We start from the raw sequence: 14809 nt of genomic DNA, 5'->3' as shown, positions 1-14809 counted from the left end.
CAGGGCAGCAGTAGCATTCACGAGCTGGATTTTGCTTTTTCCGAGGGGCAAGGAAGGCTGTGATGCCTTCTGTCAAGAAGTAGAGGCACTGAATGTGCCCTCTGAAATCAGGTGTAGTGTTTAATACTGACCAGTAATTTGACTGAGTCTAGAGTCACTAAAGAGACAAGCTTCTGGGCATGCCTAACAGGATTATCTAAGTTAGGTTAACTGAAGTGAGAGGACCCACTCTAACATGAGTGGCATCATTCCCTGGGTGCACTTATCCTGGACTGCACCAAAAGGGAAACTGCTCGCTGAGCGCCAGTGTTTGCTGCTCTCTGCTTCTTGGCTGTGGATGTAGTGTAACTATCTGCCCCACATTCCTGCTGCTGTACTTTTCCCGCCACATTGGTCTGAACCCTCAAACTGTGAGCCAGAATAAACACTTCCTTCTTCAGTTGCTTTGGCTAGATATTTTGTTCTAACAGCAAGGGAAATAACCGATACAATTGGGTTCAAATTCTGGTTCCACCATGAATTAGCTTTGTGACTTGGGGAAAGTTACTCAACTTCTCTGTCTCTTGGTTGGACAATCTGTATTACTCAATGTAAATACACTGTGTGTACAGACACACAGTGAAAGTGAGAGAGGGCCAGCACCAGAGAGAACTGTCTAACATATAAAATATTATAGAAATATTACATCATGTGACTATTTTGAAACTCATGAGGGTGAGGGGGGGACTGACCCACAAGTTTTGCCATATAGTCACCCTGAATGATCACACATCTTCAGTATGACCTTTTGGACCTCATTCCAGGTTTCTAGGATACCTTAGGACATTAGCATCATCTGGACCCAGGACTGCATGGGAAAGCACCCCTGAATTTATGGTTAGGGGTCTCCTTCTTTCTGGCTTCAGGAACCAGCTGGGTAATACATTTACTGGTTTCCTTCTTCCTCTCATAGGATTTCGAAGCTAAGTTACTTATAGTGATGATCCATGAAGTCAGAGTAAATATAGGCTTGTTGAAATCATTAATGGGCTTTTAGGTGCTCATCGGATGAAAGCTGTTGAGATCTCTGAGTGGACTGTTATAGGTGTGCATGAAGGGCTAGCTTGGAGTTGTCTTCACTATGCAGTGTGTGTGCAAATGCATGTATGTGTATGTATGCATGTATGTATTTGTGAACCTAGCCATGCAAGAAGACACTAGGCCATAATCATGCCTGTGTTCATCACCTCTACCTGGTGGGTATGTGGCCATGTGAGGAATAGATCATCCCTCCTCCTCTCTCCCTGATTTTATAGGCATCTCTCTGCTTGAAATCAGACTGAAATGAGCACCAGTCCTAAGGGAATAGATGCTGTGACACACTAGTTAGCTGGTATGTGAGCAAGAAAGATCTTGTTCCCAGGCAACCAGCCTGGTCCAGCCCCAGTTTCCTTGGTGATGATGGAGTAAGGATGTGGAGGTGGTTTGTTTTACATAAAGATCCCATTTCTTCCTCCTTATCTTCCTCCTCTGTTTTCTTTTGTTTAAAGAAGAGCAAAAAGGCATTGTCTCACACCACCTCTCCCTGCACTCCTGCCAATTTCCAGCCCGTTGGGTTTGGAAGCAGAGGATTCTTTGCCACTTCCAAATGTGGTGTCTCCCAGCAAGTTATTTTCCTCTCTAACAACTGGTTCTTAACCTGGGAAATGATTGTGGAAATGAGAAAATGTAAACACTTAGTACCGAGCTAAGCACCCGTTGAATATTCAGCATCATCAGCCATGCCTTATGAGGCAATCATTCACCAAACTGGTGCCTCTCAGAAATGAGAGCCCTGCTTTGAGAGTGGCTGTGATGGGAGGGGCTTTGGCACTGTGTTCTCAGAGCTCTTCTTACTCTCAACTGAACTGAGATGCCCTGAGGCATCCTACTCAGGAGACTCAAAAGTCATGCTCAGCTAGCCACTGTTCCTGGACTGAGCAACACCAAGAGTCTGTATTCTTACCATGGACATCGATGACAGTGAGGGCCCCGAGAGTGAGCCTCGCCCCACTGCTCAGCTTCCCCCGCACCAGCTCGACAATATCTGAGATCTGCTCATTGCTCTTTTTCAGAAAGTCCTGGACAGGGCAGAGGAAGAAACATTTAGTCTAAGTGGATTCTCCTCCAGAAATTCCCACCTTGAAGGTTGACATCACCTGACATCCAAAGCTCCATGCCAGACCTGGATGCCATCTCTCAAACCATCCTTTCCCTCACGCCATACATCAACCTCAAGATGAATCTTGTGCTAATTAAAAAGAGGCCACACTACCCTGTTTTATTTTGGTAACACCGTGGGAAAGACAAAACCTTAGGAGCAGAAATGTGCAATTGCAGATGCTTCGAGTAAAGAGAATCTTGACTGTGAGGGGTGAAGGCATTTGGGGTGATGAAGAGCTGTTCCTCATCTTACACATGACTGTGTTGACCTGCTTGCATGCACTTGTCAAAACACAGAACTGTGTGCTAAAATGGGTGAGTTTTACTGTATGTGAATTGTACAGTAAATCTGAATCAGCAAAAGAGAAAAAAAAACTTTCTCAGATCAAAGGAGACACTGGGAACAGGACATGCTGAACAGATGAACACGATATTGATCTTTACCTATGAATCATAGCACCTGGGTAGCTGAGGCAGAAGGGGATAGCCTGAGCTACATAGGAAGACATATCTCACTTACAAAAAGATGAAGGGGGGAAAGTAAAACAAAACACAGCACGTAACCCTGGGCAGAGTCTTGGCCTAGGAAAAGGCTAGACATTTAATAAGGCAATGATTAAACTGTCAAAGTGAAGAGGTCTGTACAGTAATAGATCATTGTCGATTTCCTGATTTGGATCCTTGGATTTTGGTTACACCTGATGTTGATATCTGAGGGAATCTAGACAAAGGGTATACGAGAATTCTTTGTATTGTTTTTTTTTTTTTGTGACATTGTACACAAGCCTGACATTTCAAAATGAAAAGGTTAAAAAGTAAAAATAGATTTTAGAAAGAAATAGAAAAAGGGAGCCCACTTGAGTTCAGCTTCCACCATTTCAATTTTCTAGCAGTGTACTTTGGAACCTGTCAGAGTCTCCAGGTGTGTGAAATCTGTACGGATGCAACTAAGCCAGAAAGCTCTCCCGAGGGTTGAGATAGAGTTCGAAAAGCATGGGCACAATGTCTGTTATGAATAAGGCACCCTGCAAATAATGGTGCTATTGTTAGTAATAATGTGCCCAACATGTCAAAATAAAGAGCTCCTAATGCTTTTATTGCTCATGAGCCACTGTCTGAAAAGCCCTTGTTGACAGAGATGCCCCCACAGTGCTCTGGGACTCCCCTGCCCACCACTCAGCTGTTGTCTTCCAAGCCAGACAACAGACACACTTCAAGAATCTGAGACTCCTTACTGCTAGTTTGATGGGTTAGTTATGGATTTAAGACAGAGTCAGTCTTTTTTACAGATAGGCTATAGAGCATCCTCAGGCTTACACAGTGCCAATGGCATTGTAACAATGCCATTGTTTTCTGGTCTTTTATCAATATGTTAAGTAATTATGTTCCTACATGTTAAGCTGAATTGTAATATTAATGGATTTTATGCCAATTATTTAGTTTTAATTTGGTGTTTGTACTTAGCACAAGGCAGGATTGCAATCTATACTCAGAGTTGAGGCAGTGGAAGGGTTTGGAAAAGAAGACAAAGCTAACCAGTTCATTTATCATGCAATATTGTTGTAAATTTATGATGGATGTAGATGTCCTGTCCAGATAAACCTGTCAAAACTTGGATTTCTACTGCTTTTGTGTGGAATGAAAGTGCAAATATTAAAGAAATGTTGAAAAGAATTGCTGCAATGCACCACACCTTTCCTTCCTCTTTCGAGGCCTGGGGATGGAACCAGGACCTTGTGCACCTCAGGCAAATGCTCTACTACTGAGCTACAGCCTAGTTCTACTGTGCTTTTCATCTTTGAAGCTTTGTACATTTTATTTCCTCTCTGGAACAATCTGTCTTGTATTTTCTACTAGGCCAGTTGTCACTCATAGTTTAGGTCTCTCTTAGACAATGATTTTATGGGAAATAATCCCCAATCTTAGTCCGTCTCAGATTCTCTGTTTCTTCCCACACCTCTTCTATCTCTGCTCCTTCTTTACTCTCATTCTAAGCCAGTGCCATTTATCCCCCTTACTAGACTCATCATAAGCCCATGGAAACAGTTACAGTTTGATGACCTTATTTACCTTTACTTACTTTTGCCTAGTAGCAGTCTCAGCACAAAGCAAATGCCAAATCAGTATTTATTAAATGAATAATGAGTGGATACATGAGTGGATGGGTAGAGAGACTGAGGAATAGACAACTAAGTAATGGATATTATGTGGGTAGATATATGGATGAGTGAATGGATAGAGGAATGGATGAATAGATAGCTAAGTGGGTGGATAGTGGATAGATGGAGGGAAAGAGGAAAGGATGAAATAGAAGGATGAATGGATGGATAGATAAATGGATGGATGGTGCACAGATGGATAGGTAGAGGGATGAATAGATGAAAGATGAGTGAATGAATGAAGAAGTGGATAAATGGGTACTTACATGGGTAGTCAGATCGATGATTATTTTGTGACAGCACCTGATTCCTGTGTGTGTGTGTGTGTGTGTGTGTGTGTGTGTGTGTTTGTGATGAAAAACTTTCTCATGTCTACAGGTTAAAAAACAAACAAACAAACAAACAAACAAACCAATTGGAGCACAGACATGCAGCTATGAAAGTCAGACATTTTCTAGTTCTTTTTTTAAAGATTTATTTATTTATTTATTTATTATGTATCCAGTATTCTCCCTGCATGTATCCCTGCAGCCCAGAAGAGGGCACAAGATCTCATTACAGGTGGTTGTGAGCCACCATGTGGTTGCTGGGAATTGAACTCAGGAGCTCTGGAAGAACAGTTAGTGTTCTTAATCTCTGAGTCATCTCTCCAGGCCCAACATTTTCTATTTCTGAAGTTTGGAATGATGATGAGTGAAGCTTAACATTCATGTATTTGGCATTAGTCACATTGATTTCCATAAATTTTAACTTTGGGTAGGTACTAATCTTTTAATTTTGATATCTAAGCAAGTTTAAAATATGTTTTGGTTCATAGCCAGATTCCATAGGCAAATATCAGGAGTCTGGTGAGGTAATCATGGGAAATTATCTATGGTTATGGGTGGAGTTGCTATTCATTCATTGAGCATATATTTATTGAGCACCTACTACATGTTCAGCATTGCATTAAACCACATAACTGTGAACAGAACAAACATGGCCTCTTCCCTATTGGATTCACAGCTTAATTTATAAGCATTGGACTGGTTCACTCAAATCTATTTAATCCTTCTATCACACCATGATTCGGTATTATAGTTCCTTGCATTTTACAGATAAGGTGACTGACACTTGGGTTAGTAAGTTGCTCCTGGTCACACAATCAATAAGTAAATGCATTGGGATTAGATGTCATATCCACCAGGTCTTGAATTCTAAAGCATTGCTATCAACTCGGAAATGCATGTTTGGAACTGAGGACATGCAGGGATGGAAGTTTCCAGGTTTCCCAGAGAAAGAAGAGGGGAGAGCTAGTGATGGACTTAGTTTGGATTGGGGTTGGAAAGAAGGGGGGGGCAGTAGCAGAAGGAGAGGGGAAAACATGGTCTCCTGGCCCAGGGCAAACTGTCGGAAAGTCTCTTGGGTAACCCCTGCAACCAAGAGCTAGTTACACTTAGCATCGTGCAGCTCAAAATTTCTATGTAAGAGAAACTGTGAGGCTAGGTGTATGCTCTGAAGAGAGCCCCAAATCCAGATTTCCCACTTCACTGTCTCCCCAGCAAGTCTGGCTTCTGCAATTCCTGTTCTAAATAACCCCAAATGGCTACTCTATCCTAGTTCATGTTGGCTTTCCTCTGCAAACTTTAAGGTGTGCTCACTTACCAGCATGGTGTCTTCAACTAGGGCTTCAGACACCTCCTTGGTCCAAAATATGGAGGAGACACAGATAACTACCTGGCCAGGCCACTGCAAGACCCAGGCTTTACGAGGGACCTGGGAAGGAGCAGTGAGGTTTACTCTAGAATCAATCAGTTCTTCATGTGTGCTTTAAACTGACTTTCTATAACCCCTCCAGACACCTTATCCTGATAGTAAAACTAAAATCCTCTCCCACTGCCCTAGAACTCACTGTGTAGACAAAGCTGGCCTCAGATTAACAGAGCTCTGCCTACCTCTGCTGCCAGAATACTGCGGTTAAAGGAATGTGCCACCATGCCAGGCTTGGGATTACTGATTCATGTCTTTGTCCCCTCAAGTTCATGCAAAAGAAAAACAAAACAAAATAGTCTCAACTCTGCATGATTCCATTGCTTCAAGACTGAATTTTTAAAAAATATAATCAAGATCATGTGCTCACACCTCTCTTTTTAGTGGCTTTGTTGTATTGTGGTGCTGTGGCATGCCTTCTTAGCCAAGTCCTCTTCCCCTAGCTTTTGTCTCCTCAACTCAAGATCAGGGTGTATCCCCAGCACCACATAAACCAGGCATGGTGGTACAAACCCATAACCCCAGCACATGGGAATTGGAGGCAGAGAGATCAGAAGTTCAAGGGTGTCCTTGGCTGCACAGTGAGTTTGAGGCTAGTCTGGGCTCCATGAGACCTTGTGGATCAAGTCTGCTTGAGGGTGTAAACAGTTTTATCACAACACATACACATATATGTCTATGATGCTTTTGTACTGTAAAGGTAGCGTTAGAGACCACAGCCAGAGTGTGGCCCACGGAGGTCGGGTGTTCACTTGGCCTTTTATAGAAAAAGCGTGAACTCCCAAGAGTTAACTTCAAACTCTTGCTCTGTGATTCAGAATTTGTCATGGAAAATGGGATTTATTTGGATTTCAAAATCTACCATGTGGGACAGCAAAGTTGTTCTTGAGAACTTTTGTATAAAGGCATTAGTTTCTCATGTTTGTTTGATAAATGGAGTCTTACCATGGGGGTAGGGGCTGGAAGTAAGACACACACGTAAAGAGGGGACAAAACTCAGACATTGCCAACACGAGCCTGGCTGGAGGCTGGCTGCTTAAGATCTGTCACAACAGGTTATTTTCTTTTAGCTTTTGTGACATACTTATTTCCATTAAGGCTTTGGGGGCTTAGAATGCCACTCACAGGTGATCCAAGTGAATGACTACCCAGAAGAGGAGTTAAATGGAGCCATCAGCTCCATTTGACAGGAAGCAAAGCCTCTACTGCCATCCCACCCCCATTCTCAGAGGGCTCTAGGTAACCCTTCTCTTTCATCACCTGCTTCTACCAGGTAACTCTCCCAGGACATGCTCACTGCCCTAGGATTCACAGGTAAAAGAAGCCAGAGGCTCAGAGGTGGATTTCAGTAGCACACTAAGGGTCCAGGTAAACTGATCCATCCAAACAACTCCTCAAAGTTTGCTTTACAGCCCCAATGCCCTGGCACATGTACCCTAATTCCTGTTACCTGGGCATAAGCTTCAATTCCATTTTCAATAACTTGCCGCATGCTGGCCAGCATCACCTGCTCCACCTGCTGCAGCCACTTTTCCACCATGCCCTGTAGGGAAATACAAATGGTAGGAGGCAGCAACTGTCAATCAAAGCTGGACAGAGACCATGGCAGGAGCCCAGATCGCTCTTAGGACTGGGAAGTTGCTGCCCCATCAAGACAATATTCTTTAACTGGTTGCTTTATGCTTATTAACAGTTGTCTAGTAAGTGTGTCTCCTCTAGGGGATATTTAACACGCATTTCCTTCATGTCATTTTTCTCAAGCCAATAGCTCCTTAGGAGGCAAATGAAATCCTTATTTTAATAAAACAAGTTTGTCTTTTTTATATTTTAGTTTTGTATTTCATTTATTTTGTTGTATGCACGTGTGTCTGTGAGTGGATATGTACATGTGAGTGTAGGTGCCTGAGGGCACCAGGAGCATGGCATGCCTTGGAACTGGAGTTTCAGGCAGTTGTGAGTCAACTGACGGGTGCTAGGCACTGAAATTGGGTTCTCTGCAAGAACAGTATGCCCTCTTCGAGTGCTGCTCTTTTCCACAGGCTTGGAAATCACTTAAATTTTACTCATTGTGGAAGGACATATGGCTCAGAGTGGCAGCACCCTCTGTAATCTCATCACCCAGGAAGTTGAAATAAGAGGCTCTCAAGTTTAAGGCCAGCCAGGGCTAAATAAGTGAGATCTTGCATCCCCCTCTCCAAGGGCTGTGCATATGAAAAGCCAGGTTAGGTGGTGTGAGGTTTCTCACAGATTCTATGTTTTGTCTGATTGGACTCTGAAAGCATCACCAGGTCACCTGAATGTGATTCCTGTTACTGCATCAACTTTCCACAGTTTTTTCATCCCTTGGCCTCCAGTATAATGGAGATGGGTAAACTGCCGCCCAGAAAGATGGAGTAACTTTTCATAATGATTTAGTTACTAAGTTATGGAACCCAAATGTTCCATACCCCAAACTAGAGCCCAAAAACTTAGCCCAGGGAATCCCCCTCCAGTTTTCTCTGCTGTGGAGAAAAAAGCTCCCCCTCAAACACATAGGGAAATTACTTTGGCTTTCGCTGGGTAGATTGTCTGTATGAATGGAACAGTTTCTTTTTCTGAGCTGATCATGCCCAAGATTTCCAGATTGTCTGTGAACTCCAGCTTGGCAATTCCTTCGAAGCACTTCTTCAAGTGTGGCTGCACACGAAGTGGGTCCTTTGTCTCTGACAAGATCTCCAGAAGTTCATCATTTGATAGGAAGAAGAACCTGTTTCAAAGTTAAGAGAATATTGTCACAGGGAGCTCTTTTGGGTACTCATATTTCCAACAAGGGGATGCTCCTGGTAGGTGGATACTATCAAGTGATTACTAGCTGTATCCCAAGGTCTTTCCTAGCCCTGGCTCCTCTCCTCCATCACCCATCTGGTGTACAAACAGTGAAGATGGTTTTGACTTAGAGAGCAAGAGAAGGAATAGGAGCAGGCATGTATGAGCTCAGCACTGTGGGAAGTGGAATGATAGCTTGGGTCTCAGTACTGCTTGTACTTCAGGATTGCCTGGGGAGTGCCTGAGAATTTTAATGCCAGGGTCCAAACATCCAGAGAGTCCCATTTGTCTCATGTCTGATAAGGTCTGGGAAAATCTTTAATGTCTTAAATCCCAAATGACCCTAATATTCAGTCAGTGTCAAGAACATCTAGATAAGAGAGAGATTGCTTTTCTTTGTCTCTAGATATGCCAGAAAATGTTAAAGGTAGAAATGAAAACATATATGAAGGACATTATAAACATTCATGAAAATGTCCATATGTAATCCAGTACAGCAAACAAAAGTAGTGTGTTTGCAATGAACCTATATGCAGGTAGAGACACCTTCAGTCTTTTAAGTGGAGGTAGAAGCCACTTCCCCACTTGTTCAGGCTCTAAAGACACAAAATCAAACCTTCAGAAAATGTTCAAGGTATCAATCTCTTTTATGAACCTGACACTGAAAATTCTATGAAGAAGGGGTCTGTGGCATTATGGTTTTACTTAATACAATGGATTACAATTTGCCCATAGTGTTTAGTGAAGACCATAAAGCCAACCCAAGCTAAGGGGAACAATTGATTTTGTCATCTCTTGATCCTAGGCCATTTCTCTCTCTTACTTTGGCTAGCAGAATCTAGTGAATAGGTGTGTTCAAGTTCCAGGCCAAGTTCCAGGCCGTAGACACTAGGAGACCTTATCATTGACACTCCTGATGCTCCTGTGACCATGTGAACAAGTCTAGGCTAATTTTCCTACTGTCACAGCAACAGGAATCCAACTACCAGGCAAAAGATTAGGACCTACTGCCAGGTGACAGTAGTCACATTGAGTGAGTTCCAAATAGAAGCACCATTCAGTTAAGCCCAGCCCACTGTGCCATACCATACAGTTGTGAGCTAAATAAATGGCTATTGTTTTATACCTCTAAGTTTTGGAGTTTTGTTTCATAGCAAAACAAACTGATACACTATCTGCAGTTTTGAGAAAGCAGGAAGAGTTCAGTAACTACTTTTAGGCTGACTGAATAATCAGTCCCTAACGAGATGCCAGTTTCTGCCATTTCTAAGTAATATTCAGATGGGTGATCTCTATAAATTTATGTTATCTCTGTTATGTGTAAGGCCCAAAGACAGAGTAATAATGTAAAATCATTTAGTATTCTGTACTTTTAAGGTAAGATTAATTTATGTGATTATCACCAGCAGTTCAAAATAGTAAGTGGTTGATTTTGTTTTACAACAGTGCATAAACTCTTGAGATATTTGTGTGTTTAACTTAGGTAGAAATGTAGCTCAAAGAGATTAAATATTTGAGTATCACATCAAGACTCCTTGGGTTTGATTTGCAGCTTGGACTCTATCAGTTTTGTCTTTCCTGGGGGGACATCATTGCTTTCTCACTTATAAAGTCAAGATAATGATTCCAATGTTGTAGGATTATTCTAATGATCACCTAGTTATAAAGTATTTAGTATGGTGTCCTGGCACAAGATATAGGTGCTGTATTAGTGTTGTCTATCACTATTCTTACAAGGAATAGCAACCAAAGGCTAGAACTAAAGGCCTTGAGCTGAAGAGATGGCTCAGTAATTAAGAGTGTACTCTGCTCTTGCAGAGACCTAGCTGCTCACAACTGCCTGTAGCTTCAGCTCTAGGGAATCCAGTGCCCTCTTCTTGATTCTGTGGGCACCTGCACTCATGTGTATGCTCCCTCACATGACACACATAAATAAAACAAACATTTAAAAGTATTTATATAAAAGTCCAAACCTCAGAAGTTTTCCAGAGTTTAATCTCTTCTCAATGGTGCGTGCTTATTTGTGTTGTTTAATGCAGGGGCCATGGGCCACAAGTAGCTCTTTATGTTAAAAATTAGTATTAAATAAATTAAAACTTCACTTTCTGAGACACTTTAAAATGTATAGTGGTGGTCTGGAGAGACGGCCAGCAGTTAAGAGCATTTGCTGCTCTTCCAAATTCAATCCAATTTCCAGTACCCACATGGAAACTCACAACTGTACTAGGGGATCTGATACCCAATCCTGGACTCCTTGGGCACCAGGCATGCAAGGACTACATACATATAAAATAAAAATAAATTTAAAATAGTATATAATGGCCATAAGTGGCTAATGGCTACTTTACAAGACAGAACAAATAAAGAATATTTTGGTCAATGGGAAAACATTCATCGGAGAACAGTGTGCTGAATAGATACCAAAGGAATTTCTGCTACAGACCTCAAATCATCACCATTCTAACTATAAAACCCTATACCTTCTTTTCTTGGTAGAGAGTAGAGAACTAAACTTCATATAAGGCCACATTATAGTTTTTTGTTGTTGTCTTTCAAGGCAGAGTCTCATGAAGCCCTAGTTGGCCTCCAATTTTGTAGCTGAAAATGACCTTGAACTCTTTGTAGTCCTGCCTCCACCTACCAAGTGCTGAGATTACAGGCACGAAAACTTATGTCCTAATTGAGTTGAATAGCATTGAGTGACCAGCCACGGTGAACTTGACATGGATGGATGTTCAGGAATGAGATCCCTCACAAGTAGTCCACATTGACTCTTAGGCAAAGCATTATCTTTTGTGGGAAAAATGACTGTACCAAGAACTATAAAAGTTAGTGCTCAAAAATTAGTCAACATTACTCAAACACTTCTGTTTTACATGTTGTTCACTGATCTGCACAGAAAATCCATGAACTAAGAGCCATTAGTATTATTATATCTCAGTTTCATAGTGGAGAACCTGAGTCTCAGATTTGCTAAAGATCTTCAAGTAAATAAATAAAGAAGCTGGGATCCCAAGAGAGGTCTCTTTAGCTCTAAATACCAGGTCTTAATCATGACCTCTATGCCCTTTAATGGACAGAAATAATGTAATGAAATAATATAGTGGCCTACATGAAGATGTAACTCCCACAGAGTCCATTTTGCTTCAGTCTAGATGATGGCCATGGAGGCATGTCAATTCCTAGATGCCATCTCTTGGGGAACAGGCAATCAGGAATGGAATAGAATCCAAATCTAACATGAAAAATTTAACTCCACCTATGTATGGTCTCAGAGGGTAGGTCCAAATGAAAAACAATCCTGGATACCTGGGGAAAAAAAGCCTCTTCTTCTCCAGGTAGTTATTCAGCCCCCGTTGGATGTCTTCCAACAGAAGGTTGGCTTCCTGAAGCTTCTCAGTCATTCTTGGCTGATCAGCTGCCGCCAGAACCCTGGTATCTTTCACCTGGGTCATACACATGCACAGGAAGAGAGAGAGGGGAGAGGGAGGGGGAGAGGGGAGGGAGAGAGAGTGTGTGTGTGTGAGAGAGAGAATCATTATGGGTACTCAAAGTTTCGAGATTGGTCATGGTAATCAATTAATGGCCAACCCACCAACTAGTGATGTTCCCACCCAAGTAACCAGTTCCTGATATTTCTAGTCCCCTGGGGTGACTGCTCACCCAGCATGACTGCATTGCTTAAATCATGGTTAGTTGGGTAGATCTTGGGCATCACAAACTAACCAAATCAATTTCATCTGAGCATTTTGGGGATCTAAAACATAGACCATGACATTCTGTTCTAGCCTGTAATGAACCCTTGATCAAGGAGCTTTGGGGCCATGTAAGGATCACCTCCTACCAGCTACTCTGTGGCAGAGCAGGCCAGTCTGCTGAGCGAACCCCAAGTGGGCAAAGTGGAAAGAGGAGTATGGGCAAGGGGTATAGTATACATAGAGTGCTTGTGAGCTCCAGAGGATTTCCTTGGCTTTCTACTGACCCTTTGGAAGGCTGGATACTCTGCTGTCCTTGTGTTCTATGAGTCACCTAATAATTTTTCTTGGTCTACACTTAGTGGGTTTCTATAACATGCAACCAAAGAAGGATAACTAACATAAAATCAATCAGCTCTACTGGCGGGGTCATATAACTTCCTCCCCCATCCCTTACCCCTAAAATCCAGACTACAAGTAATCCAAGCTGATATTCTCCATTGCAATAAATTCTCTGATCGTGTGTCACAATTTGAGGTTTTTTTTAAATTTTTTTTTTCAAAAAAGGGAAAAATAGGTCCTCTCAGGAGATATACCTTACACATGTGTAACTCATCCCTCAAGGCTTGGTTCTAATGTCACCTGTTTTGGAGGTCTCCTTGACACTCCCAGGTGACTGTATTGCTCGCTATCATCTATCCCGTTTGCATTATCACAGCTCAAGTTCATGCAAGCCTGTGCATCTCATAACAGAGTTGAAAGAAAGTGGAAATCATGCTCTTCTCAAGTATTTTCTGACTTCTAAGATCATGTCTGAGTCATCACATTTGCCAGAATATCATTAAATAACTGAGTATCAGTATGCACCACTGTTTGAAATCTAAAGGGATTCCCAACCTATGAAAATGTTACTGCATTTCTCTATAACAAAATCTTCTATCTCATTAGACATGGTAGGCAAATAATGTAAACTGCTAAGAGTTACCTCCAGGAAGGTAAGATTTCACAAAATTTCTCCTTTCCATATTCCATATTTCCATGTTTTAAGTTTTAATAAATTATAACAGTGATATAAAATGTCAAATTTAAATTTTACTTGGTAGTTTCAAGGGACACAGACACCATGATAATATTTCCTGCTGATGAGATGTAAGAGATAAAACTCACCGCCTGAGCCATGAGTGTTTTCCAGTAATTATCAACAATGCCAAATTTCCTGCCCTCTTCTGGCATCTGGGCTATGATGTCCTCTGAGCTGAAAATTGGTTCCAGGTACAGCCAAGTGACTTGGCATTTTAACCAGGCATCCAAATTTTCCTGTACCCGAACTAGCTTTTCTTCCCATTTCTGTTAATTTAGAATTCCACATCAAATCATTAATCTGCCACTCTGTAGCACACATCCAGTGAATGGGCACACAGATGGATGGATTCATTGATTCATCGACTCACTCATTCACTTGTTTAGCAAATATTTATTGAAATGTATCTCATATGGTTATTGTTTCAGAGAACATGGATATAATGAGACAAAGAGTCATTCACCTTGTGGGGTCATATTTTAGTTAGCTAATAATAGTAAAGCTTATTCTTTGATGAGTGATGTCAGGGAGGCATGTGTGTGTGTGTGTGTGTGTGTGTGTGTGTGTGTGTGTGTGTGTGTGTGTACATATATATGCATATATGAAAGCAATTTAATTCAACCACCTTATGAGATATTAATAAATCTATATGGGTTGGAGAAATAGCTAAATTGATATGAATTCTTTCCTTTATACCAGAATTCAGGTTAAAACAAACAGCAACAACAAAACTGGGTGTAGTGACATATGCTTGTCATCCCAGTGCGGGCAAGGTAGAGACAGGCAGATATCTGGGATTGGCTGGCCATTCAGCTCAGCCTACTTGACAAGCTCCAGACTGGTGAGAGCTCTTGTCTCAAAAACAAAAACAATATGATTGCTGCCCAAGACTGTCCTCTAGTTTCCACATCTCTCTCTCTCTCTCTCTCTCTCTCTCTCTCTCTCTCTCTCTCTCTCTCTCTCTTACACACACACACACACACACACACACAAAATTAATAATAATAAAATAAAATAAAATAAAAATATGTAGATTCTGAACCCAATAGTTCAAATAGCTTCCTGAGGTCACACAGCTAACAGTAAAGGCAGAAGCAGAATTCAGACCCAGAGGTTTGGATCCAGGAGGTCTATGCCAC

The 14809-nt window shown here is 41.7% G+C and overlaps 1 protein-coding gene across 1 annotated transcript in view; it reads right to left on the bottom strand.

Moving 5' to 3' along the window:
- Dnah3 (dynein axonemal heavy chain 3) overlaps positions 1 to 14809 on the bottom strand; it is a 163945-nt gene that overhangs the window by 96918 nt on the left and 52218 nt on the right. The window contains exons 22-27 of the mRNA XM_035441306.1: positions 13757 to 13936; positions 12204 to 12340; positions 8634 to 8835; positions 7540 to 7632; positions 5985 to 6095; positions 1985 to 2099 (exon numbers count right to left, since the gene is read on the bottom strand). Of these exons, the coding sequence (XP_035297197.1) occupies positions 1985 to 2099; positions 5985 to 6095; positions 7540 to 7632; positions 8634 to 8835; positions 12204 to 12340; positions 13757 to 13936 (838 nt within the window). The remainder of the gene's footprint in view (positions 1 to 1984; positions 2100 to 5984; positions 6096 to 7539; positions 7633 to 8633; positions 8836 to 12203; positions 12341 to 13756; positions 13937 to 14809) is intronic.

The sequence above is a fragment of the Cricetulus griseus genome, chromosome 3 (assembly GCF_003668045.3).
Source record: "Cricetulus griseus strain 17A/GY chromosome 3, alternate assembly CriGri-PICRH-1.0, whole genome shotgun sequence".
NCBI lineage: Eukaryota > Metazoa > Chordata > Mammalia > Rodentia > Cricetidae > Cricetulus > Cricetulus griseus.
Note: the sequence above shows the minus strand (reverse complement) of the source record. Positions and strands in the feature narration are given on the sequence as shown.